The 24,489-nt window shown below is 60.4% G+C and overlaps 10 protein-coding genes across 10 annotated transcripts; 4 read left to right on the top strand and 6 right to left on the bottom strand.

Moving 5' to 3' along the window:
• Nucleotides 1–55: 55 nt before the first annotated feature.
• On the bottom strand, nucleotides 56–2,749 carry COLE_01399 (uncharacterized protein; the record flags this gene model as incomplete). The annotated part of the gene is made up of 11 exons (XM_018421650.2): nucleotides 56–368; nucleotides 407–841; nucleotides 875–892; nucleotides 928–979; nucleotides 1,015–1,109; nucleotides 1,144–1,346; nucleotides 1,382–1,405; nucleotides 1,446–1,768; nucleotides 1,807–2,070; nucleotides 2,106–2,434; nucleotides 2,475–2,749. The coding sequence occupies 11 exons, from the start codon at nucleotides 2,747–2,749 to the stop codon at nucleotides 56–58; spliced, it is 2,331 nt and encodes a 776-aa protein (XP_018282915.1).
• A 327-nt stretch (nucleotides 2,750–3,076) lies between these two features.
• Nucleotides 3,077–5,889, top strand: COLE_01398 (uncharacterized protein; the record flags this gene model as incomplete). The annotated part of the gene is made up of 4 exons (XM_018421651.2): nucleotides 3,077–3,303; nucleotides 3,338–3,613; nucleotides 3,648–3,970; nucleotides 4,019–5,889. 4 exons carry the CDS (start codon nucleotides 3,077–3,079, stop codon nucleotides 5,887–5,889), a joined length of 2,697 nt encoding a protein of 898 aa, XP_018282916.1.
• Nucleotides 5,890–6,291: 402 nt separating this feature from the next.
• Nucleotides 6,292–8,879, top strand: COLE_01397 (uncharacterized protein; the record flags this gene model as incomplete). The annotated part of the gene is made up of 3 exons (XM_018421063.2): nucleotides 6,292–6,607; nucleotides 6,787–7,243; nucleotides 7,289–8,879. 3 exons carry the CDS (start codon nucleotides 6,292–6,294, stop codon nucleotides 8,877–8,879), a joined length of 2,364 nt encoding a protein of 787 aa, XP_018282917.1.
• Nucleotides 8,880–8,965: 86 nt separating this feature from the next.
• Nucleotides 8,966–11,889, bottom strand: COLE_01396 (uncharacterized protein; the record flags this gene model as incomplete). The annotated part of the gene is made up of 5 exons (XM_065626144.1): nucleotides 8,966–10,969; nucleotides 11,005–11,123; nucleotides 11,161–11,332; nucleotides 11,366–11,563; nucleotides 11,596–11,889. 5 exons carry the CDS (start codon nucleotides 11,887–11,889, stop codon nucleotides 8,966–8,968), a joined length of 2,787 nt encoding a protein of 928 aa, XP_065482638.1.
• Nucleotides 11,890–12,583: 694 nt separating this feature from the next.
• On the bottom strand, nucleotides 12,584–12,885 carry COLE_01395 (uncharacterized protein; the record flags this gene model as incomplete). The annotated part of the gene is made up of 2 exons (XM_018426256.2): nucleotides 12,584–12,636; nucleotides 12,678–12,885. The coding sequence occupies 2 exons, from the start codon at nucleotides 12,883–12,885 to the stop codon at nucleotides 12,584–12,586; spliced, it is 261 nt and encodes an 86-aa protein (XP_018282919.2).
• A 1,855-nt stretch (nucleotides 12,886–14,740) lies between these two features.
• On the bottom strand, nucleotides 14,741–15,019 carry COLE_01394 (uncharacterized protein; the record flags this gene model as incomplete). The annotated part of the gene is made up of 1 exon (XM_018419913.2): nucleotides 14,741–15,019. The coding sequence occupies one exon, from the start codon at nucleotides 15,017–15,019 to the stop codon at nucleotides 14,741–14,743; it is 279 nt and encodes a 92-aa protein (XP_018282920.1).
• A 1,095-nt stretch (nucleotides 15,020–16,114) lies between these two features.
• Nucleotides 16,115–19,869, top strand: COLE_01393 (uncharacterized protein; the record flags this gene model as incomplete). Its single annotated transcript, XM_018421652.2, has 3 exons — nucleotides 16,115–16,248; nucleotides 16,309–16,593; nucleotides 16,653–19,869. The coding sequence occupies 3 exons, from the start codon at nucleotides 16,115–16,117 to the stop codon at nucleotides 19,867–19,869; spliced, it is 3,636 nt and encodes a 1,211-aa protein (XP_018282921.2).
• Nucleotides 19,870–20,176: 307 nt separating this feature from the next.
• COLE_01392 (uncharacterized protein) lies at nucleotides 20,177–20,477 on the bottom strand (the record flags this gene model as incomplete). The annotated part of the gene is made up of 2 exons (XM_018421653.2): nucleotides 20,177–20,279; nucleotides 20,323–20,477. 2 exons carry the CDS (start codon nucleotides 20,475–20,477, stop codon nucleotides 20,177–20,179), a joined length of 258 nt encoding a protein of 85 aa, XP_018282922.1.
• A 217-nt stretch (nucleotides 20,478–20,694) lies between these two features.
• On the top strand, nucleotides 20,695–21,766 carry COLE_01391 (uncharacterized protein; the record flags this gene model as incomplete). Its single annotated transcript, XM_018420611.2, has 3 exons — nucleotides 20,695–21,186; nucleotides 21,266–21,390; nucleotides 21,424–21,766. 3 exons carry the CDS (start codon nucleotides 20,695–20,697, stop codon nucleotides 21,764–21,766), a joined length of 960 nt encoding a protein of 319 aa, XP_018282923.1.
• Nucleotides 21,767–22,939: 1,173 nt separating this feature from the next.
• Nucleotides 22,940–23,701, bottom strand: COLE_01390 (uncharacterized protein; the record flags this gene model as incomplete). The annotated part of the gene is made up of 2 exons (XM_018419963.2): nucleotides 22,940–23,376; nucleotides 23,668–23,701. The coding sequence occupies 2 exons, from the start codon at nucleotides 23,699–23,701 to the stop codon at nucleotides 22,940–22,942; spliced, it is 471 nt and encodes a 156-aa protein (XP_018282924.1).
• Between the last annotated feature and the right edge of the window lie 788 nt (nucleotides 23,702–24,489).

The following is a 24,489-nucleotide window of genomic DNA, read 5'->3' as shown; positions in this document are numbered from 1 at the left end:
CGGTCCGGTTGACATTGAACACGAAATACATGGTGGATTGATACAATTGCTTCCGCTACACCTCCACCTCAGCCTCCACCTTGGCCTTGACTCCACCAAGACCTGATGTTGAAGGCTGACCATCGCTCTCTGCAACTTGGGACTCAGTGGCTTCAGCCTTGGAGGGCCAAGTGATGCGGCGCTCCGTAAATACTATGTCTTGATCCTCCAAGATTGTCTCGCCGCTCTCCACCCTCGTGCGTTCCCGGCTTTGGTGATAGATCGCCGAGACCTGGTCAGCCTCCTCTGGCGTCCCATCTCCCCCAGGCCGCGGCAGCCAGACCTTGGTAGTCGTCTTCAATAGGGGATGGTCAGCCTGCGTCCAAGGTCTATGGGTGAGCACAAGGGCGCCTCCCGGACGACTCACGCTGGCTTGAAGTTCCAAGTTCGAGAGGAGATGGGTTTGTCGAGCAGCCGCATTGCCTTGGGTTCACTCTGCGCAGTGCCATTCTCGGTGCGCTTCGCCCGCTTTCCCTTGCGTCCCCCGACCAGCTTGACCTCTTCCTCGTCTTCCCAGACATCTGGAAGCTCATTCTCGACGCGCCAGAGCAATTCGTGCGCTAAAGCAGCGGGGTCAGATATGTCTGTAGGGATTCGGCGGTATATCAACTGCTTCTCCTTTTCGTCCGTCGCATCGTCGGTCATCTTGTCGACTTCACTGATCAGGAAGCGCGCAAGTACAAGCAACCCGCGTAACACGCGGTCGTACGGCCGCTGACGTTTTGTCGCCTTGCCTGTGGGACGAAACGCCCGCAATTGACGTAGATCATCCGTGTAACGGGTTGCGACATACCAACACAGTCTGGAGTCAGTCATCTCCCGCGTCGAGAGTCACCTGTCGAAGTACGGGAAGCTAGACTCAGTATACCATCCTGCTCCTGAACTCACCGAAATCGTTGCGGAACGCGAGTGTCAATCTCGATTTCTCGCAATCGCAGTTCTAAGAAGTTAGCATACGTCCCTCAGCGTCCTCACGAGTCGGAATGTCGTAACTGTGGACAAAGTTTCCGCCAAACACGATGCTGTCAACAGGGGTGTACACCGCATGGATGTAGCCAGAAGGGATGATCCTGTATCGTCAACGCGGCCATTTTGGATGCTGACATTGTGTCACCTGCAACGAGAGTCACTTTCCGCACCTCATCGCACAGGTCAGGTAGCCATGTCGTTTGCTGCAGCTCATGTGACCCACTCCAGCGGGCATACGCCGCGAGATTCGCCGCAGTCGGCCTGATGAAGAAGAACACCTTAGACCCGGTGTGCACATTGTAGTAGACAGAACTGGCGGCGAAGTCGACGTGCCAATCCTGCGACGTCAGCTAATCACAGCTAATCAGCTCACCGTCCATGCGTCCCTCATTCCCATCTGGTCGTCAGTGTTGAGCCAGATTTAAGGCTTGACTCACCAGGCAATACAGCTGCACCTTCGGCCATTCATTCTTGACTTTGCCCTTTGTCTGTCCCGCATCATCCAGTCCCTCCGACGCTCGAGCAGCAGCACGTTTTGCAGCCTCAGGCCCTCCCGGAAACGGCCAAAAGTTTTCTACCCAGTCAATGTCGCTAACAATGCTGGGTGGTCGAACTTGCTGGGCCAAGTCAGTGCCCGAAATCTCCAAGGAGATGATGTTGTACACTTTGCTACTAGAGGCAGCGTTGGGATCCGAGCGGTTCTTCACGTACTGCGCCCATTTCTCTAGCGGCCACTGTGAAGATTGCTGAGTTGCAACGTCTGTTGGATTAGCTGAGCGTTGAGTGTCTTCGTCTCACCGATGACATCTACCATGCGTTGGGGACCAACCAGGCGCGCGACATCGTCCACCGTTAGGCCGGGTTCGGGCACTTTGCCGCCCATTGAGGCGATGCCACCATCCTCTGGCCGTACGACAAGCGGCTCTCGCGTAGGACCATAGAACAAGGTAGGAGGAAGGTGAGCCGGAAACGGAGCTGTGCCAACTGCCACATCGGACGCAGTGACCCCAGACTCGATCCACTCCTTGCGCAGCAAGGTTGCCGGAACACGCGGAAAGTTGCCTGTCGTCAGTTGATCAGCCGATGGTCTACCTCACCATCTTTGATCACTCGGTCATACTTTGCCGGGTTCTTAATGAGGTCGATCCAGCCGCGAGTAGGCGTCGCAGTGTGGTTGTGCATGTTGAGATAATCCGGGCGATCCAGCGCCGCGCGTCGCTTCGGCCTTCCCTGCTCCAGTGTAGCGTCCCCGTTAGCGGACGAAGAGGCGTGAGTCTGTGTCTCGAGCCTCGCGCGCTTGCCGATTGGAGATGCTGATGCGCCGCTCTTCGCCACGCGCTTGCGCCGGAGCGTAGCGTGCATTGGGATGCGCGGAGGCTTCGGGTTTTCTGGTGACTTGGAGTGATCAATGCACGGCTTGCAATACCTGGATGTCAACAAGCTGTTTCGTTTGCTGGGCGACATACCATCGATCAACCCGATCGGCCCAGTCGAACCATTCCCCTTGCCCGCTGGCGTCGAGCTCTTGCAACAGCTCGGCTGGTACGGTGTCTTTATACTCCGAGTTCATAACTATACAAACGCAGTGATACCATTTCTTGCACTTGGAGCATGCGATCCACTGGAGTTCCTCGTCGTCCTCATCGCGATCTGACGACTTGGGCGGAGTGGGGATTGGCGGGCCCGGGGACGGGCAGATGGGACATGTTTCGAGCTCCTCTTTGTCCTTGCCCAATTCCATCGTGAAGGATGGTTGTGTATGAGCTATGCGAGAGAGAACGAACGAAGCTGACGAGTGAACAGTAGAGAGAGAGGCAATGGTGAGCCGAAGTCACGGTTGCCGCCAGATGACGGTCGGAGACATGCGCCTTCAAGGCACGCAGTCCTATATCCACGTCAGACAGGTTGATAAGAGGAATCGGACAGTGGAGGGTACTGAGGGTGACAATCAAGCAAGGTATTCCTCTTCGCTCTCTTCATCGCTCCATCGGCCATCGTCCACGACTGCTCGCGCTCAGCACTGTACATCCAGTGCCCACTACTCTTGACACTCTTGCCACACAATTTTATGCCTCCCTCATCCCTTTATATCGAAGACCAACTCGACTACTCACCTCTCGACCAACATTACCTCGACGACTACGACGACAATGACGACTTCTACTACCCCGAGGTTCCTTCTTCTGCGGCCAATCTTGGCCCAGCCAAGAAGGCCAAGCAGCCCAAGAAAGGCGGACTGAAGAACAAGCTCAAGGCCGTAGACGACGAGGCCGACGAGCAAGAGGTCGGCCCATGGTGAGCCATGGATCCACACACGTGCTCACGTCAGCTACCTTCTCAACCTGCCAAGCGACGTTCTGCACGTGCTCCTAATACGGATCCCACCTCGTTCCCTTCTTCAGCTTGGTGCTACGTGCAAGTTTCTGCACGAGGAGCTGAAGAGCGAGTCAGTGTGGCGTCAGTGCTATATCAATCGCTTCTTGTGGGACGGTGCCGCGGGCAATGGCCGCGCCAGAGAGCAAGTCAAGGCTCTTGTCCAAGGATGCTCCGGGATCGGAGGTCGAGGTTGGAAGAAGGAAGCTTTGTCCCGGGAAGGCATGCTCGAGTACGTCGCCGCTCTTATTCTAGCTGACCACCAGGCGCTGGCTAGTGTCACGCAGCTCGAATGTCATCCACCACCCGTTCCCAGTGCTCATCAACAAGATGTCCTTGTCGTATCCTCCTCTGCCTCATCATGCCAGGACACCTTTAGTCGTGGGGAAAATGAGCAAGTCTGGTACCGACTCGCCTACGGGACCCACCGCCAAGCTCTCGCATCGCCAGAGGTATGAGGTAATGAAAGCTGTTTCGTCGCGACCAGTACCGGCACTGTTCTGTGCGAGCCAGGAGCACGCCGCCGTCATCAAGAGTGACCCGCTCACTGGAAAGGTCTCCAAAGGGGTTTGGGGCCCGACTGAGGAAGGTGAGGCAGTCCACCGGATGAGGAACAAGGTGTGCAGGCTGACGAAAGCAAACTTCCACATTCGTCCTCAGTGGGATCCCGGCCTGGCGTCTGCAATTTTCCTGCCTAAGCGTTCGCAGAACCATATACTTTGGGGTCTTCTCAACGGTTCCTGCGTTCACACTACTGTACAGTCGCGCACGCACGCCAAGTATGGTGGCAGACCGACATCCATCAACGTTACATCGCTTCCCAACGACATGCACGAAGGTGCCATCCTTTCGATTTATCAACCGGAATTACAAGGGAAGGACGCCACAAAGTGGGTAACAGGCGGCGTGGACGGTCGCCTCAAGTATTGGCAGCTCAACCCTGGCTCGGCCAAGTCGGGCAAGGCCACACCGACTGAAGGGGTATCCGCGAGTATCTCTTGCCTGTTCAGCTCCGAGCCTGTCGAGAAGCCGCTCAAGGAGCGCTCTGAGGAGGTTCGACTCCGCCAGATGGCGAGTCCTGACGGTGTCGTCCTCGCTGCTTGCGACATTCAGCACGACATCGTCTGCGGTGTGACTCGTGACGGCGATCTCCGCCTGTGGTTTAACGCGACCACTGCTCCGCGCGAAGTTCGTGTCGACGTTGGTTCTGAGGATGACTACGGGGGTGTGACGGAGCTCAATCTTGTAACGTCACAAGACGCTAGAGGCCTCGTCACATCGGTCCTTATTCATCATGCGCGCCACCCGAACTTTGCCCGCCACGACATCACGCTCGATGGCAGCTCCCACAAGGTCAGGACTGTCTTCTTCAGCACCGAGGGTGAGGCGCCCATCACGGCGCTGCAAGCCTTCCTCTCGCCAACTCCCCCTATATCGCAGCCCCCTGAGGCTCAGCAGACGCTCTCAGCGCGCATTATTACGCCCACTGATTCCGGTGTCACGTCGCCTGCGGCGCCAGACGCTGAGGTGGAAAGTGCGCGCAAGCCTAGCATCCCTGCTGAGCTGTTTGGCCGTGTTGTCGTTGGGGGTGACCTGTGCGGCCGCGTGTACATCTGGGAGTGGGATGGCCGCCCAGTGGGGGACGTCGTCAAACCCATCCGCGACTGGGCGGTCGGCGATGGCAAGATCACCTGCGTAGAGATGTCCTGTGGCCTCGTCGCCGTTGGGTCGTTCAACGGCCAAGTCTGGGTGTACGATCCTCTCCCTCTTGAACCGACACGTCTCCGCAAACTGGGCTCGCCGTCGCATCTCACCCCGGGCGACCTGATCGTTGCAGAAGGTGATGAGCACCGCGCCAAGTATTTCAACGTCAACCACCTCATTCTCGAAAACGACCTCATTGTCGCAGGTATAGGCCGCAATGTGTTAGCCTGGCGCGCTGGTACAGGTAAAGGTCGTCAGTCTGGCAAGAACGCCAACGTCAACCGCCGCGGTGCCCCTGGCGGGGGTCGGAGCGAGTTCCGTGGCCATTCTCGTACTCTCGACCTACGCGACCTCCACCAAGACGCCGTTGACTCGCATTACGAGATTCGCGCGGAGAATGAAGCAACGCGTGCACACACATCTCATGAAGAGCAGCACCTTGCTGCGATGAACGACTTGGGGTTGGCCGATGGCGATGAGGCCTTACGGTACGCGCTTCTGCTGTCACAGCAAGAGGCGGACGCGTCCGCGACTGCCCACGAGTCGACAGCGTTATCGTCTCCGGAACGCGGAGGAGCAGATGACCTGGGAGTGGAAGTGCCTGATGTTTCCCTCGATGATGGTGCGGGAATGAGCGACGACGAGGCCGCGGCGATCCAGGCAGTCGCGGAGTTTGAACGCGCAGAGGCGGCACGGAAGGCGGCCCGGGCTCGGGAAGATGAGGACGACTTGGCTAATGTGCTGGAACAAATCCGCCTCGCCGAGATGGCCGAGGCGTCGTCGCGGGAGCGGAAGGGGATTTAGATTGTCATGTATCGAGCCTGTGCCGTCGCACGTTGGATGCAACAAGACGGGAGGCCTTGGCACCCTGCAGCAAGGCGCAATTCTGTCCCCCTACTTAGAAACGTGATTAGACGGAATCTGATTCCATAGAGGTCGACGCGAATGATTTTGCCCAAATAGGAAAGCAATTAAAGAAGATGCCGTGTGCTGCCGGCTGCCAAGGCTGACTCGTGCTCTCCCATGACCCGTTATTTGTTATCGTCTTACTTTCCTCTCAATCACCTCTTCCCCGTTGTCTACAATTGCCGTAGCGCGTCTTGAGGGCAAGGCCACGTCGAAAGCAGCATCGGCTTAGGTCGTGGTCAATCAACACAACTCTCCCCACCACTTCTGGTCTCATTCACCGCATCCACGCTCCTCGTAATGGCACCGCGCCGTAACAAGCGCGCGCCGCCGCTCATGCCGCCGCTCCACTTCCCCTCCTTCGCGCCGCCCTCTCCACCTCCCCGTCCCCCTCGCCTGTCCACCCCTCTCACCATCCTCCCAAACTCATCCGGCGACCTCTCAGCGCCTGCCAGTGCCTGCTCCGTAGGGCCAAGCACCCCGACCCGAGCCTGCGCACGGGGAGAGATGCTCACGTCACCCCGGTTCGACTGGGACGTGCCCCGTCCCCCGCCAAGCGACGTCGAGCCCGACTACCCCAGCCTCAAGTTCCCCAGCCCACTGCCCAGTCCACGATGTAAGTACAGTCACCGCACGCTAAGCTCTGTAGCGCAAGACAGATTCGTCCACATTGACCAGGAGAGTGATGACAGCACGCAATGTCGCATTCCCTGCGCGTCTTGTGCGCAACCTCCTTTACCACTACCCCTGGAGCCATCCCCCGTCCCTCCTGCTTGCCTTTCACTGACACGACAGCAGTGCCCCGCGCCGACTTTCGCAAGACGCCTGCGCCCGTCGTCGCTCGCGGCGGGACAGCCTTCACGCCACGTCCCACGCGCGTGCGCGAGGCTTCACCGGCCTCGCCCAGCCGTCTGGGACGCAAGATCAGCCTGAACAATCTCGGCCCGGCGTATGCCGCCGTCGAGGCCGAGACACTACATCTTGAAGTGGACGAGGCAGTGGAGGAGCTGGATGATTCCCAAGGCGACTCGACGTTTGCCTCGACGGACAGCTACCCTGGCCTCGCGTCGTCAAGCAGCTTTCCAGGTTTTGCGAAGCTCGGCCCACCGGTTGAGTTGAAGGCCACTCCACGGCCGCAGGTTGAGCCTGAGCCTGAACCTGAGGGACATGCTGGGGACCAAGGGGAAGCGGACGAGGAGGCGACATTGGACTATGCTCTTGACCTTGACGAGGTCGACTTGGAATTAGACATGTGGGCTGTTGTTGAGGAGCCCCGCCGGTGGTGTACTGACTACAGCCGTCACCTCTCGCTCACTTCTACCTCTCCTGCGAACACATCCTCATCCGAGGGGGGATCTGCGCCCACGACACCTGGTGGCGGTCGTGATCTTGCTGCGCCAAGCGTACCCATGGGGGCGCTCTCGCCCGCCCTCTCTGCGATCTCCACGTCGACATTGAGCAAGAGCGGTACGACAGACAGCCTATGCTCGGCGACCGAGGGCTTCGACATTCTCCCGCCCGGTTCGCCGAACGGGACCTTTGACAACCTCTCGCCCAGCTCGCCCCCGCCGATGCGCGCACCAAGTGTGCCGGCGACGCCGCAGCACGAAGCTACGGGATACGCGAGCGACGAGAGCGACGTGATCGTCCCCCATCGCCGTCTGGTGGCGAGGCGCATCATCGTCAGCGACGACGAGGACGCGCCGCCCCGCCCCCGCGGGCTGCGTGGGCGGATTCCTGCTGCCATTGCGCGGCTGAACTCGATGAACAGCGACCAGGAGGATGAAGACGAAAGCCCGGAGTTTCTCATGGACTCGAGCATGGACAGCGCAGGCAGCCTGCGCGAGTTTGTCTTGTCCGACTCTGAAGTCGAGGAGGACGTGGCGGACGGCGGAGAAGATGACGAAGAACAGGCCAGCTTGAGTGAGAGCGACGGCTCGGACTCGGACGCGGGCTTGGACTCGGACGAGCTCATAGTGGGCGAGACACTACCGATACCCGTCATCAACCTCGTTAGCGACAGCGAGGAGGACGGGCCCCCGCCTGTCTCTCCGGCCGTGTTGACATTTGAGCCCGCGCCGCCGCCCATCACGGTACCGGACATCGGATCCCTCTCCCTCTCCGAGCCAGCCCCGGCGCTCGCGCCCCGGTCCAAGCCGCGCAAGCAGATGAGCACGCGCGAATGGGAGGCGCACCGGGAGAAGTACGCACAGTCGCTCTTCGACGAGCTGGACGCGAGCGTCTTCGGCGCGCGCCTCGGCCGCGCCGGCGCAAGCTGCACGATCAAGTGGGACGCGCGGATCAACAAGAGCGCGGGGATGGCGCACCGGCGCGCGACGCGGCACAAGGACGGCTCGCGCACGCACGAGGTGTGGATCGCGCTCGCGTCCAAGGTGCTCTCGGAAGAACGGCAGGTGCGGGACACGCTCGCGCACGAGATGTGCCATGTCGCGGCGTGGGTCGTCGATGCCGAGTTCCGGAATCCGCACGGGCGCGTGTTCAAGGCGTGGGGGCGCAAGGTTATGCGCGCGCGCCCCGACATCAGCGTGACCACCAAGCACGACTACACTATCCACTACAAGTACGAGTGGCAGTGCACGGACGTCGCGTGCCGCAAGGTGTATCGGCGGCACAGCAAGAGCATCGACCCGGCGAAGCAGGTGTGCGGCGCGTGCCGCGCCAGACTCGCACCGCTGTTCGCGACGAAAGAGCTCAGCCCGTACCAGCTTTACGTCAAGGCGTACATGAAGACGGCGCAGGCGGCCATGCCGGGAGCAACATTTGGGCAGATCAGCCGCGCGCTCTCGGACCGCTGGACTGCGGCCAAGGGCGCGAGCGACGCCGAGCATGCTGCGTACTGGCGAGAATTTAGAAGACTGGCGGCATAAGCCGCCACGAGGACACTTAATAGGTGCTAATAATGTATCACAGTCTATGACCTTTCTACGGATGATGGGCGACTGGTTGCAGCACACTAGATGACACCCTCGCCTCGCCGCTTGCCCTCCTTCTTGTACGGGTTGTGGTCTGGATCCCCGATCGGGCCCTGCCGCGCCTGGCTGCGGGTGACGCGCCGAGGCGAGTCGACCGCCGGGGGTGCAGGCGCTGCGCGTGAAGGCACACCGCCGCTGCGGATGACGGGCTGGGGCGGGGGCGGGGGAAGGAAGTCAGCGCCGCTCTGCCACTGCGACGAGGAGGGATGGGCGAGGAATGGCGCGGCGGTAGGCGGTGGGGGTGACCGCATCGCGGGCGGGGAGAACGTCTGTGGAGGCGACGTGAGGGGCGGCGAGGTGGCGGATGACGTGCGTGGTGGGAGCGAGCCGTACGATGCGTGCGGTGGCGCAGCGGGCGGCGTCCCCGGTGTCCCGGGTGCCCCGAAGCCGTGTGGTGGCGGCGGCGAGGGCTGGTGCTGGTGTTGGTGTTGGGGCTGATGTTGGAGCTGCTGGTGCTGAGGCTGCTGCGTCTGCGGCTGGTCGGCAAAGCTGACGTGCGCGAGCTGATTCGTCACCTGCCCCACGTCGACGCGGCGCGCGTCGAGGAACTGGGAGCACGCATTCTTGAACTGCTGCAAGTGATTAGCGAGCTGGTTGTAGAACTTGATGCCCTCGTCGGCGTTGTCGACAATCTCACGCCACTTCCAGTACGCCATATCCATGTCCTGCAGTCTGCGTTCGCGCTCCTTGACGCGCGGATCCTCCTTGCGCTCGGCGAGGAACACCTCGTTCTGCTTGCGGATCTGCTCGAGCAGCCCGTCCTGCCCGCCCGCCTCGGCGTCCATCTCGTCGCGCAGGCGGTCGTACTTCGCCGCCGCTTTGTCGAAGAGCGGCTCGAACCACTCGGGCTTGACGTCGCCACTGCCGCCGTGCGCGAGGCGCGAAGCCTCCTGCAGCACCTCGGGGCGCACGTCATCGTGTGCAGCGATCGCGCGCGCTTCGGTGACCAAGGCGGCGCGGTGCGCGATCCGGTCGTCCAGCTCCTCAAGGGACGCGCGCAGCGGGCGCACACTGGACGGTAGCGCGGCGTAAGACCCCGTCGTGGAAGGGACGTGGTCGTTGATGATGTCCTCGCCGGCGCTGAGGATCTCGATCAACTGCCGCCACTCCTCCCATTTAGCGCGCACTGTCGCGTCACTCGCGGCGGCCTGCTTAAGCGTCGCGTCGTACTGCCCTGCCATGGCGATCAGATTGGAGTTGGCAACATGTGACGGAAGCCGCGATTCTGCGAGGTGGGGCTGTCGCTCGAGCAACTGCTCGTTCTCCGTCGCTTCCTGATCCAAAATGTCCATTGCATCCTCGAGCACCTTGGCGTTGCTCTTCGACAGGCGGTTGACGTCCATCAGAAGCGAGCGAATCTTGTCCGCGCCACCCGCCGCGTCGACCTCCTCGGCCTTTTTTATCAAGCTAGGCGGCAGACCGACTGGGCGCTCTAAAGCCTGCAGCGATCCAGGCAAGTTGAGGGACTGCAGTGTGCTCGCAGCCACACCGTCCAACTCCTCGCGCCTGCCGTCCATTTCGCGCAACAGCGTGTCCTTCCGGTCGTCGTAGATGCTCAGCGCCAAGTGCACTCCGTACGGGACGAGCTGGCTGAAGAGTGGTGGCTGTCCACTACCGCCGTTCATGAGCCACGCAATGGGCTCGGAAATCTCCGTAGGCGTCTGCAGCTTGACCATACCAACGCCGGCGATGGGCGCAAGCTGCGAAGCAGCCGGTACAGGATCGACATACACGAGGTCGTTGTCGCGCACGGCCCGGTCCAGCGTCGACTTGACGGCGCCGGAGAGGCTGCGGAGGTCGCCCACGACAGCTTCGTTGACACCCTTGCGGCCTGCTTCCAGTCCCTTCTTCGCCAACCCCTCGGCGACTCGCAGACGCGCAATCTCCTCGCCGTACTTGCCCTTCTCGTGGTCGTCCTGGCTGAGTCGGTAATGTGCGGCAGCTTCGAAGTGGTTGGCTTTGACAAGGACATGGTTGGTCCAATTCTGATATCAGCTAGGGCGTCTACAAGGTAGCCTACTGGTGGGAAAAAGGACGCGGAGGGAAAGTCCATGCCGTTGGCAGCCTTGAGCGACGACCGGTAGTACTCGGAGACCTTCATCGACAGCTTGGCGATGAGCGCGTTCTTGTATTTGCCCTCTGTGTGTCAGCTGAGGACGCGGTGGAGACGACTCACGTAGGACAGCCTGCTGCCAGAAGCACTCTTGCGCTTGCGCGAGCACGAACTCTCGCATGCTCGTGAGGAACGACTCGCTCATGTCGTACCCTGCGGCCTGAGCGGATGTCATTTCGCCCTTGAGGGTGGGCAGCACATTGGTGATGAGGTAGTTGAAGATGCCCGCGGAGGACTGGTGTCAGCTGCGCCACTAAGCGTAGCTCACAGAGAGATAGTTGAGTGCACGCTTAATGCCCTCAGCCTCAGCGCGACGCTCTGCAGCAGCAAGAGAGGCATAGATCGCCGCCGTGTTGTAGAGCACGCTCGCGCGCTCGTAAGTGAACGAGTTGAGGCTGATTGGTGCGTCCGGGGTGATGCTGTACGGCGGGGGGAACGGGAGGTGATACGCGAACGCCACGCCGATCTGCGTCAGCTCTCTCCCGGCGACGAGGTTACATCAGAGGGGAATTTGGTGGCGACGAATGCAAGCTGCGCGTGATACTTCATAAGACCTTTGGCGATTTCGGGATGTGCTTCAGCCTTGGGCTCGACCCACTCCTTGCGCATGCCGACTAGGGAGTCGACGTCGCGGCGGAAGGCGTCTGGGTGCGCATCGCGGAAGTGGCCGGATATGTACTGCAGCAGGTGCTTGGGGAAGTCGGGCAGCGGGAGCGCCTGCTTGCTCGGCACTGCGAGGAAGTTGGTCGCCTGGAATGAGTGTCTGTGCCGGTCCCAGCGATGGCTTACCATGTCGAGCGGGTGACGAGTGTGTAGTTGCACAAGAGTTGGAGGAGCGAGAGTTGTCAGCCAGCGGATTGTTGGTGCGAGGGTGGCCACAGGCGAGATGACGGATAGCCACGTGATCGAATACGTCAGCTCTCGTGAATCAGTACTGCCCCACTCCTCTTAGAGCGGGACTGTTTCGTCCCAATACGGCTAGTTGGGGGATTTAAGGCAGCCGGTAGGCGGTTCCGCGCAGGAAATATTGGAGTCAGCCAACGATGATATGATGGAAGAGTATTCCTTGCAGTTTCATCCATGACTCCAGCGACCCGAAGTTGATGGTTCCAACGATTTACGTCCAGCGATGAGACGATTTCAAGTGCCTGCAAATGCACAACGCACTTGACTGTTTTCAGTGCCGCTCAATATCACCAGCGTCGCATCACTTGAACTACGGGTGTCACTTGAGGTGATCGCCACGGATCCTCCGCGCGACTCCGCAGTCAACTACGTCAGCCAGCGCGATATAATCAGCGCAGACCACATCATCAGCAGTACCGATAGCAACAATCTATGGCATCAAAGATATCTCAAAGTACAACCCAATCTATAGCGGACGAAGGTTCGGGCTCAAGCTAGGGGCCAGATCGATCGTGGGCCGGGCATTATCGTTTACGAGGCTATGCTAGTCCAGAGGCGCGGTGATGTTCTTGTTCGTGTCTTAGAAGAGACATGCGCCGAGGTCGAAACAGAGCAGCATACCACAAAGTGCGGCTGATGTTAGCGCGATCACGAGGGGGTGGGAGTCGACGTACCACAGCATCCGAGACCTGCTGCGGCACCCGTGCCCGCAGCGGCACCGGCGCCGCCGGGACGCCCCTGTTGCTGGACGTAGATGGGCTGCTGGCCGCCGTACTGCATTTGGGGCTGCTGGCCGTAGCCGCCGTAGCCCTGCTGTCCGCCGCCGTAGCCCTGCGGCATGTGCTCGACGGGGTACCACTTGCCGTCCGAGGCCTGGTACATGTTCGGGGAGGCCATGTTGTTTGTAAGGCGGGGGTGGTGGTGAACGATTGAAAGGATGTAGTGATGGGAGATGGAGAGATGGATGAATGAGGGGATGTGGGAAGGAATGAAATAGGCCACGAATGTATACTGGGTGGCAACTTGAATGATGCCTAAATCTCATTTGGGAGAGGCTGTGCACGGCCAGCTTGTTCTGGTGTCAGCGATTGCACTGGCATCGTACCGACCTTGCCGAGGATCGAACACTGACGCTGCGGGAGCTGTACTGTAGCTGCGGCGGGCGATGAGAGCCGGGAACCAGCGATCGTGCCTGCGTTGGCTAAGTGTCATTCCACGTGGTTTAAGGACCCTTTTACGTCATAGCGAGCGGATGCTGATTCAATAGCACGGACATTAGCGATCTCCGATGAATTGTGATCCTGCCCCACTTGCTCCACTGGTCGTCACTGTCATCGGCTTTGCACAACCTCTCCGGCATCCTTCGGGGCGTTCGTCATGAGGACGTGTTGCATAAATGTGACACCTCATCACATACATTTCCACTGCCGTTTCCTCTGCCATTTCCACTGCCGCCGGCGCAAAGGAGGTGACGAGAAAGGCCGAGCTCGTCGCCGCCCTCCATGTCTGTCTTGAGCGTAGCGTGCGTCGCTGCCGCCCTGTTCCGGGGGTCACCGGTGATTAGCGCGGCGAGAGTGACGCTGTCCGTAGCTCAGATACTTGCCGCCGATGAGGCCCGGTGCGGCGCGCATGTCCCGGACCGGAGACGACGCGCCTGGCGGACAAAAGCGTTGCCGCTGAATCCGCGCCCCTAATGGGATTTTCCAATAGAGGTCCGCGCGACATCCATAATTTAACGGTATTTGCGTGCCACGCGAGCGGGTCTGGATAACGTCAACCGGAAATCGGTTTGAAGGCCTTGAGCTTGGGATTTTGGAGAGGATATCGAGACGCGGTTCAGCTCACGCGTTATTAAACTAAGCGGTGCTCGGCGCGAGTGTACTGACGGCTACAGCGCGAGGAGCGCCGGGGTCCAGTTAGCCAGGGAATATAATGGAGAATTTGGGAGTGGGCTCATGCTTTGAAAGTGATGCGAGCTGATTACGGGCACGGTGCTTTGTGCTTAGCCGTAGGCGGAGTGGCGATGGCGAGCATATCGACTACGGCTACTTGCTCTCCTAATGTTTAGGCCGGAAGCATATTCACGGCGGAGCTTGCCCGTCCGTGCCACGGAACCAGCCAGTAGGAGTGTGAGGGAGCGGGTAGTCACCACGGCGCCCCGCTCCGCGTGCCGAACGCCAAAATGTGCTACGTGTGGACGGGCAGGCTGCCCCGAGCCACCAGTGTTGGAGTGCGGATGTGCGATCGTCGATTGTGACATCTTCGAGTGCGGCCACCAAGCGATCGGAAGGGTTTCAAGCTCGAGCCCCGAGGAGGGCAGGAGGCAGGAAGCAAGTCGGCTGCAGTGTACTGTAGTCCCGGGCCAGATACCCGGGCCTCGTTGGCACGGGATGGCGCGCTTGCTATGACACCAAGTTACCGGCGGTGATCGCTGAAGCCATGTCGGAAAATGTCGGGTGGGCTGAGAACAAGGACCAAGCATGCATAGCCATAGAGGAGCAGGGGGGGGGGGAGTGTGCAAGGATCGCTAGAGTCTAGAGGCGTGGCGAGGAAAGAGCTGATCGCTGAGCGAGGGATTGTGGAATTCCGACGAGTTACCGGGATGCCGGAGAGTGCGGTGTCGGAGAGTGCGAGTGCGAGTGCGAGTGCGGATGCGAATGCGGATGCGGATGCGGAGCGCGTGAGGCTTGTTGACGTGAGGAGGCGTCGGGCGTGAGGTCAGAGGGCGTTGGAGGCCTTAGAGGGCCGACTCGGTGGTCTCGGGTCTCGGCGTCTCCGGAAGTTGGGAGGTTTGCCAAGGTTGGTCGAGCGGAATCAGTTTGTTGACGCGCGCTGCTGCTTTTGTCTTCGGGGCCTGACTGAGGCTGGCTGTCTGCTGGCTGCTGACTGCTGGCTGCTGGCTGTACGATCGGTGAGCCGCTCGGGAGAGATGTACAGTAACTTGACAAAGGATGCGACGAGATACGAGTATACGAGTGCTGTGCTGACTCGGAGACGCAAGGATGCATTGGTGCATTGGGCGGTGAGCTGGAGGGGGGATGCTCGAGAGAATGGAGAAATGACGGAATTGTGGGGGGAGCTATAGAGAGATATCTCTTGGTCCATATCGCAAGGGGAGTAATGTAATTGGACAGTCATTAGAGATTACCCTGGATGCCATAGCCGCTCATGCCGCAAAGACGCGACTGCGCTGCACAGAGCGGACCGGTCCCTCCCCTTCCCCCGGCCCCCCTCGCAAGCACATCATCCCAATCATGCCCATCAGCCATCAGCCACCCCACCTCGCCTCCCACCCCCTCCCCTCCCCTCCCCCCAACCAATCTTTCTTATACCTCGTCCCCTCTCATCCTCTTCTCTCTTCTCTTCTTCTCCTCTTCGTCTCGTTGAGCGTCTCCTTGTCTACACAAGACCCCCACCCTCTTGGCTGTCTTGCAACCTTGCAACACAAAAAGGCGTCTCCCAATCTCCTCTCAACATCGCCCACCTCTCCTCCACATCTCACAACGTCACCCCGGTATCTGCCACCCTCAATCTCTCCTCGGATTCCTTGAGCCTCAATCATCCACGCAACTCTCCCCCCCCCCCCCTCCTCCTCTTCTCCTCCCTAAACCCCACTCCCATTCCCCTCAATCGCAATGGCAGAGTCTCCTCAGCCGGTGAGTCTCGAATTCTCGTCTGTAGTGTGGCTCTCGGAGATCCCGGCAGCGAGCTCGCCGGTGCGAGGGGCGTTGATGAGACGATCTGGGGCTAGCGTAAGCTACACAGCTCTAGCACTCTGATCGCCACACCGCAACAGATCAGCCCAGAGTGGCTTTCTCACGTCCCCGCTGCTGGGACCGCCGAAGCGGCCCCCGGCCATAGCGCTAGGTGCGGCGCTCAGGAGAATGAGCGTGCGAGCATTAAAGCTGCCACGACGCGCTGGTTGGCTTGCAACCGGATCTTGTCCAGCTATCTTACGGTGCCAAGGACGCGCCCGTCAGCTGTCCGACGCCCCTCTCTGTCCTTCTTGCTGCCTTGTTACCCGCTATCCGATACATTTTGCCTTAAGATGTGAGCTGACGCTTCCTCTCTTTTTCTCCTCGACATTTGCTCCCCCGCTACGCACCACACTATGACAACGGATTTCGACAATGTCTCCCACGATTCTCGCTCCGACTCGACACGACAGCTCGAGTCATGGGCTCAGCACCTCCACCTGGACTCGGGCTCGGAGCCCAACACCGTCCCCGGTACCCCGATCCAGACGTGAGTCCTCGGAAACTGAACCTGCCTCCACGTTTGAACTCGCACTGACCTCGCCCACAGTGTTGACCGTCTCCGCAAGCAGCAGGCTGGCCACAGCGGCCCTCTCAAGAAGGTCCTCGTTGCCAACCGTGGTGAGATCGCGATTCGTGTGTTCCGCACAGCCCACGAGCTCGCCATGTCGACAGTGGCCATCTACTCGTTCGAGGACCGCATGAACGCCCATCGCTACAAGTCGGACGAGTCTTACCTTGTCGGCAAGGGCAAGGCTCCAGTGGCCGCCTACCTCGACCAGGACGACATTATCCGCATCGCTCTCGAGCACGGCGTTGACATGATCCACCCTGGGTAAGTGTGATCTAAAGCGTTATCAGGGCGTTATCAGTGAATTTGGCTGACTCGATCAGTTACGGCTTCCTCTCCGAGAACGCCGAATTCGCCCGCAAGGTCGAGGACGCCGGCATTGCCTTCATCGGCCCTCGCCCCGAGACCATTGACGCTCTTGGTGACAAGACCAAGGCCCGTGACGTCGCCATCAAGACCAAGGTCCCAGTCGTTCCCGGTACCCCGGGCCCAGTCGAGTCGTACGAGCTTGCCGAGGGCTTCATCAAGCAGTACGGCTTCCCCGTCATCATCAAGGCAGCTATGGGCGGTGGTGGCCGTGGCATGCGTGTTGTTCGCGACCAGGAGAGCTTCAAGGAGAGCTTTGAGCGTGCTGTTTCCGAGGCCAAGTCGGCCTTTGGCGACGGCACCGTCTTCATCGAGCGTTTCCTCGACAAGCCTCGCCACATTGAGGTCCAGCTTCTTGCCGACGCCCAGGGCAACTGTGTTCACCTCTTCGAGCGTGACTGCTCGGTACAGCGTCGCCACCAGAAGGTCGTCGAGGTTGCCCCTGCGCCCCACCTCGACGAGCCTGTCCGCCAGGCCATTCTCAACGACGCCCTCAAGCTTGCCGCCGCCGTCAACTACCGCAACGCCGGTACCGCCGAGTTCTTGGTCGACCAGCAGAACCGCCATTACTTTATCGAGATCAACCCTCGTATTCAGGTCGAGCACACCATCACCGAGGAGATCACCGGCATTGACATTGTCGCTGCGCAGATCCAGATCGCCGCGGGTGTCACCCTCGAGCAGCTTGGTCTCACCCAGGACCACATCCACCGCCGCGGTTTTGCCATCCAGTCGCGTATCACCACCGAGGACCCCGCTCAGAACTTCCAGCCTGACACTGGTAAGATTGAGGTGTACCGTTCGGCTGGTGGCAACGGTGTCCGTCTCGACGCTGCTTCCGGCTACGCCGGTGCGCAGATCACCCCGCACTACGACTCGCTTCTCGTCAAGTGCTCGGTCTCTGGTGCGACCTACGAGGTTGCCCGCCGCAAAATGCTGCGTGCTCTGATCGAGTTCCGCATCCGTGGTGTGAAGACCAACATTCCCTTCCTCATCCGCCTTCTCACCCACCCCGTGTTCGAGTCGGGCCGCACCTGGACCACCTTCATCGACGACACCCCGGAGCTCTTCAAGCTCGTCCAGTCGCAGAACCGTGCCCAGAAGCTCCTTGCCTACCTCGGTGATCTTGCCGTCAACGGCTCGTCCATCAAGGGCCAGAGCGGTGAGCCTGGCCTCAAGACCGAGGCCCTCATCCCCACCATCACCGACAAGGACGGCAAGGTTGTCGACACCTCGGTTTCGCAGCAGAAGGGCTGGCGCAACATCATCGTCAACGAGGGCCCCGAGGCCTTTGCCAAGGCTATTCGCGCTTACCCCGGTACTCTCATTATGGACACCACTTGGCGTGACGCCCACCAGTCGCTCCTCGCGACTCGTATGCGTACGGTCGACATGGCCAACATTGCCAAGGAGACCTCGCACGCTCTCTCGAACGCCTACTCGCTTGAGTGCTGGGGTGGTGCCACCTTCGACGTTGCCATGCGTTTCCTCTACGAGGACCCTTGGGAGCGTCTCCGTACCCTCCGTCGCCTCGTGCCCAACATCCCCCTCCAGGCCCTCGTTCGTGGCGCCAACGCCGTTGGTTACACCTCGTACCCTGACAACGCCATCTACGAGTTCTCGAAGAAGGCCGTTGAGGCTGGTCTCGACATCTTCCGTGTCTTTGACTCGCTCAACTACTTTGACAACCTGAAGCTCGGTATCGACGCCGCCAAGAAGGCTGGTGGTGTCGTCGAGGGCACCATCTGCTACTCGGGTGACGTTGCCAACCCCAAGAAGACCAAGTACACCCTCCAGTACTACCTCGACCTCACCGACAAGCTCGTCGGCGAGGGCATCCACGTCCTCGGTATCAAGGACATGGCTGGTCTCCTCAAGCCCGAGGCCGCTACCATGCTCGTTGGCGCTATCCGCAAGGCCCACCCTGACCTTCCGATCCACGTCCACTCGCACGACACGGCCGGTATTGCCGTCGCGTCGATGCTTGCCGCCGCCAAGGCCGGTGCCGATGTCGTTGATGTGGCCATTGACGACCTTTCCGGCCTCACCTCGCAGCCCGCCATGGGTGCCGTTGTTGCTGCCCTCGAGCAGTCTGGCCTTGGCCCCGGTATCTCGCACGAGAACATCATGGCCCTCAACACCTACTGGAGCCAGATCCGTCAGCTCTACGCACCCTTCGAGGCCAACGTCCGTGCCTCGGACTCGGGTGTCTTCGACCACGAGATGCCCGGTGGCCAGTACACCAACCTCCAGTTCCAGGCCTCGCAGCTCGGCCTCGGCACCCAGTGGATCGAGATCAAGAAGAAGTACATTGAGGCTAACAAGCTCTGCGGTGACATCATCAAGGTCACTCCCTCGTCCAAGGTCGTCGGTGACTTTGCACAGTTCATGGTTTCGAACAGCCTCTCGGCCGAGGACGTCAAGGAGCGCGCCAAGACTCTCGACTTCCCCTCGTCGGTTGTCGAGTTCTTCCAGGGCTACCTCGGCCAGCCGACTGGCGGATTCCCCGAGCCCCTGCGTTCGGACATCATCCGCGACAAGCCTCGCATCGACTCTCGTCCTGGTCTCTCTATGAAGCCATTGAGCTTCAAGAAGATCAAGGCCGAGCTCCGCGAGAAGTACGGCAACGGCATCACCGACTTTGACGTCATGTCGCACGTCATGTACCCCAAGGTGTTTGAGGAGTACCAGGCCTTCGTTGAGAAGTACGGCGACCTCTCCGTGCTCCCGACCCGTCACTTCATTGGCAAGCCCCAGATCAACGACGAGATGTCCGTCGAGATCGAGAAGGGCAAGGTCCTCACGATCAAGCTTCTTGCCGTCGGCCCGCTGGACGCGTCCAAGGGCACTCGCGAGGTCTTCTTCGAGCTCAACGGCGAGACCCGTGCCGTGGTTGTCACCGACAACAACGCTGCTATCGAGGTTGTCACCCGCGAGAAGTCGATCCCGTCTGAGCCCGGATCTATCGGCGCCCAGATGTCGGGTGTCATCCTTGAGGTCCGCGTCAAGGAGGGCCAGAAGGTGCAGAGCGGCGACCCGATCGCCGTCATCTCGGCCATGAAGATGGAGTCGGTTATCTCCACGCCAGTGGCGGGTGTGGTCAAGCGTGTCGTGGTCGAGGCCAACGACTCGCTCGGACAGGGCGACCTGATCGCGGAGATTGCGCATGCGTAGATGGCGACAGTATTGTTAGCACCAGTAGTGTAGGATTTGAGGGTCATGTAGAGGATACAGAATTGCTTGCAGTAAGGGTGGGTGAAACAGGTTGGGTGGGTGAGGAAGGTTATTGTCTGCGATGGTCTGCACTGAACCGTAATGGAAATGTAGAAACGCTCATCCAGCGCGGCTCGTCGCTTGCCGTTTGCGCAAAAGTACATCTTTATACAACGTCTAGCATCTATTGGAGCGCAGGTTGGTACAGACTACGGGCGCCGGCGCGTCGATGCACCAGGGCCGAGCATGTTCCCCTCCTCGGGCGAAACTATCCGCGCGCCGTGTCCGTCGAGCGGTCTCCCTCTCCCACTTCGGCCGCCGCGTTGGTTGCATTGATCTCGACGTCGAGGAGTGCCGATGTGGACATGAATCTGGTGTCAGCCGTGCTCTGGTGCTATAACCACGCCGACTCACTGGGCAGCGTGGCACGCGGCAAACTGCTGCATGTGCAGCAAATGGTCGCTCAGCTCGCCCATCAGCGCGTCCGTTTCAACAATGGTAGAATTCAGGGCGCGAATACGCCCGCCGAGCGCAGCATAGTGGCGCGCCTTGGTCGTCGATGTGGACATGATGTTGGGCGGAAAGGTGGAATGATGAGTGCAATAGAACTGATTGTTGACAGAGATCAGAGATGGAGGGATGATCTCGCCACGTGGTATTATCCGCACTGACCCCGCCCTTGTCCGGTGGATTCCGTCATCGGCACGGGTATGAGTTTTTGATTTCGGGCGTCTCCTGTTGGTCTGTTGACAACTTGCATCCTCGCATCTCACGACACAAGCAAGCATGAAGTGGAACATTGGCTCCACGTCGTCGTCGGCCGCGGCCTCGGCGCCATCCCTGCCCGCCGACCACCCTCCTGTGCCGACTGGCGCTGCGCAGTGCCCGATCGACCATGCCTCGCTCTCGCCCGAAGCCATCGCAGCGCACAAGGCGCGCACGGAGAAGAAGGCGGCGCAGTGCCCCATCGACCACGCGTCGCTGCCCCCAGAGGCGATTGCGGCGCACAAGGCGCGCGCGGAAAAGAAGGCCGAGTGCCCCATCGACCACGGGGGCATGATGGGCGCGCTCGGCGCCGCTGTCGGCGCACCGAACGCCCTCAACCCCGTCAACCACATCCCGCAGGGCTTGTCGGCCACCGAGCGCGCGCCAGGCCAGACCGTCGACCTGTCGACTGAGCGGACGATGAGCTCGATCCCGCGGCCGCAGACGAAGGAGGACGCGTACGGCGGCGGCGAGGACAAGGTGTGGGCGTACCCGAGCCCGCAGCAGTTCTACGTGAGTCGGGTCCGAGATCCCGGAGAGGTCGAGAACGGGAGAGCGCGACGGGAGAGCGCAACAGCAGAGCTCACGCCAGAACGCGCTCGTCCGCAAGGGATGGGAGACGCCAGAAGACTCGATCGACATGATTGTCGACATCCACAACTTTATCAACGAGGGCGCATGGGACGAGATCATGAAGTGGGAGCGGCGGCGGCCGGGGTGAGTGCCGACGGTGGTGCGAGCTGACGGCAGGGGCGAGCACGCGCAGCTCGCCAAGTTCCAGGGACGGCCGCACGACCTGTCGCCGCGCGCGCGCTGGCAGCTGTTCATGGCCAAGCTGTTCCCGAATGACTACTCGTCCGAGCCGCCGTTTGACCGGCACGACTGGATCGTGACGCGGCCCGTTCTCGACGAGCAGGGCAACAAGACCAAGGAGGAGACGTCGACGCGCTACGTTATCGACTATTACTCGGTGCCGAGCGATGGGGGCGAGGCGGTGTTCTCGCTCGAGGTGCGGCCCGCGCTCGACTCGTTCGCGGACGCGAGCGAGCGCATCAAGATGGCGGCGCACGAGTGGATGCAGAGCCGCAGCTAGTGTTGTACGATTGATTGCATACTCATCTCTGTAACGGGTGTTCTGGGAGGGGAGAGGGGGAGGTATAGTGGAGGGACTGACATGCGTATTGAGTCCCAGTACTGATGGCTGGGCTGGGCAGCGACCATTGCCATCGAATAAGCTGCAACAAAACATTTCGTAGTGGGTGTAGAGTAAGTCTGAGCAAGCGGGGCAGGGCAGAGTTGAGTAGCGTTGAGTCAACGTTAACGCCATCTTCCTCGTTTGAGGACTGAACTGGAATGGAGATATGGAGAATGGATGATAACAATAAACTGAGGGGGCCTGGTCCCGGTGAGTGGCACCTCCAGCATGAAGCGACGAGCCGCGTCGGCAACTCTCGCGAGGCTGAGGGACTCGTTGTTGCTTTCATTGATCTCAATGCGAACATTGCATGAGTGCTCGTGGCTGTGGACGAGCTGGGGAGGTTTCAAACAGTGTTTGCGGAGTGACGATGGTTGACTGGACCACGAGCTCACGACCTTCCTCCCTCCTCCTCTTAACAATCACATCACTCACACTTGCCCACTCCGTCCGTTCCTCCCATTCTCTTGCTCCTGCTCACCTCTAGACGACCTCGGCCGTCGGAGTTTCGCCATCTCTCTTACCTATAGTAGCACTGGGCCGTCCAACAAGCACTCCGCCAATTCGCCAGGTCTCTGCGCACACCTCGGTCTACCACTGACGCTTCATGGCAATTGACTCGGAAGGAAGCTATCATGTGCCCGGCGGTGAGTCCCACCGCGGTGCCCCATGAAGCATCCAAGCCGCGGTCCCCACATCCCATAGCCAGGCAGGCGCCGCTGTATGCCTTTAGCGTACCGGCGGCCGATGCGAGTGTGGGGAAGTCGCAGTTCGGCATCTGCCACATGCCACATACGCGATTCGCGGTGGGGTGTGGTCACGTGCACGCCTCTTTGGCAGCTTCATGAATGCAGCTCGACAAAACACTTGCATGGTGGCGCTTCTGCCTCTCCGGCATCTGGAGCACGGCAAGCGGTCATGTGCGGCATACTCATGGCATCGACCCCAGCAGTGGTGGGCACGCCAACTCCGCCCCACGAGCTGGTACATCCGTCGAGGAGGATTTGAGTTGGATTGAGCTAGGTTCGTTTCAAAGGGGCGAGATTCGACTGACGTCTGCTGCGCGGCCGGTTACGTGTCGGGCGCCACTAACCTGGCGACTGAACGGGCAGCGTGACCCTCGTAGACGACTGCTCGATCGCGCCGATTTGCGCGTAGGAGTAGCTGACATAGGCGGCAGAACGGCGAGACACGTCGGCGACTAACTGACAGCCGAGTGGGGAGGATGTGGGGTTGGGCGGTGGGCATATCTGGCCATCGCAAGGCAGGGATGGGATACAGGAAGCGACGCGTACACGCGTCCTGCGTCCTGGATCTGGTGGGGATCGTGGGGGATCGCTTCTGGGTGACGCGTGCTCTAAGGTGGCAGGGGCAGCGGCAGTGGCAGTGGCAGTGGCAGGGCGCTATGGTGACCGACTGTGGAGCATGTGGAGCACCATGGGTGCTCGAGACTCTTGACATGCCGACATGTCTGTGGAATTGGCGGCCGGCTGGATGGTGACCGGGCACTATCTATCAGTCGGGTGGCATAGGAGTGTCGACGAGTCGAGCGGGGCGTAGAGTGATCAGCTCGCTTCGTGGCTCGTGGCTCGGGCTCGAGGCTCTGGGCTCTGGGCTCGTGGCTCGGGTCTCGGGCTGGGCGCACGATGGCGCAAGATCGCAAGAAGATGGGCGCGAGCATGAGCTTGAGCATGAGCACAAGAAGCATGCGCAGGACCGGGTGTGTCGTCACCGACACGGCAAGGTGCAGCCGGGTATAGCTCATTTCGCAATGTCGATAATGGAAGCACAGCACTGACTTGTGGGGATCAAGGTGTGGGTCGTGGGGAGCATGGGGAGGTCAGTAGCGATTCAAGCGCACCCGATCGTGATGCCTGCGCAGATGCTGTTCGCTCGGTTGCATTAAATTGCAGCTTGGGCTGAGTGCTGCGCGTGCTGCAGTGCTGCAGCACTGCTGGCTGCTGCTCAGCTGCTCAGTGCCAACAGTGGCGCGCGTCATTTTATTAGAGACTGCATCATGGCGATATGAGTTGAGTTGTGCACGGACTGGACTGGGCGTATGGGCTGGGCTGTAATAAGCGGGCGACGTCGCCGCGTCGGTGGAGGTTGGGATTGATTGGCCAGGGTCGAGGGAGCTACCCCACACCCCCCGCACTCCCCAAGGATTTGGACTGCCTCTCTTGACTGGGTGGTGAGCCTGCCAGTAGGGAGCGAGTCACCTGCTCCTGCTCCTGCTCCATCTCTCTCGCGGTGATGTATCTCCGCGCCACCCATCGTGGTCGTCGTCGTCGTCGTCGTCAACTCCCCCGTCGCGCCCGTCGACGAGCTATAATCCCCTCTCTCCCTCCGACGACTCCATTCCCACACACACACTCACACACATTCACACCCACGCACACTCAATTCCCGCGCCGGCTACTCGTTCTCGAATTGCTAGCATCTGGGGCCTCCACCTTGTGGTTCCCTTTTGCCGGGCCACTTTGCGCCATCCCTTACTCCCCAAAAGATAATACGAGCTTTCTTTTTACTAGGCCCACGCACACCGTGCCTTTCTCCCCGCGCCCCCTTCTTTCCTTAATTGCCCCCCTCCGCCCTCCTCCGCCCTCCTCCGCCCTCCTCTG

This window comes from Cutaneotrichosporon oleaginosum, assembly GCF_008065305.1.
Source record: "Cutaneotrichosporon oleaginosum strain ATCC 20508 chromosome Unknown ATCC20508_contig01, whole genome shotgun sequence".
NCBI classification, from domain to species: domain Eukaryota; kingdom Fungi; phylum Basidiomycota; class Tremellomycetes; order Trichosporonales; family Trichosporonaceae; genus Cutaneotrichosporon; species Cutaneotrichosporon oleaginosum.
Note: the sequence above shows the minus strand (reverse complement) of the source record. Positions and strands in the feature narration are given on the sequence as shown.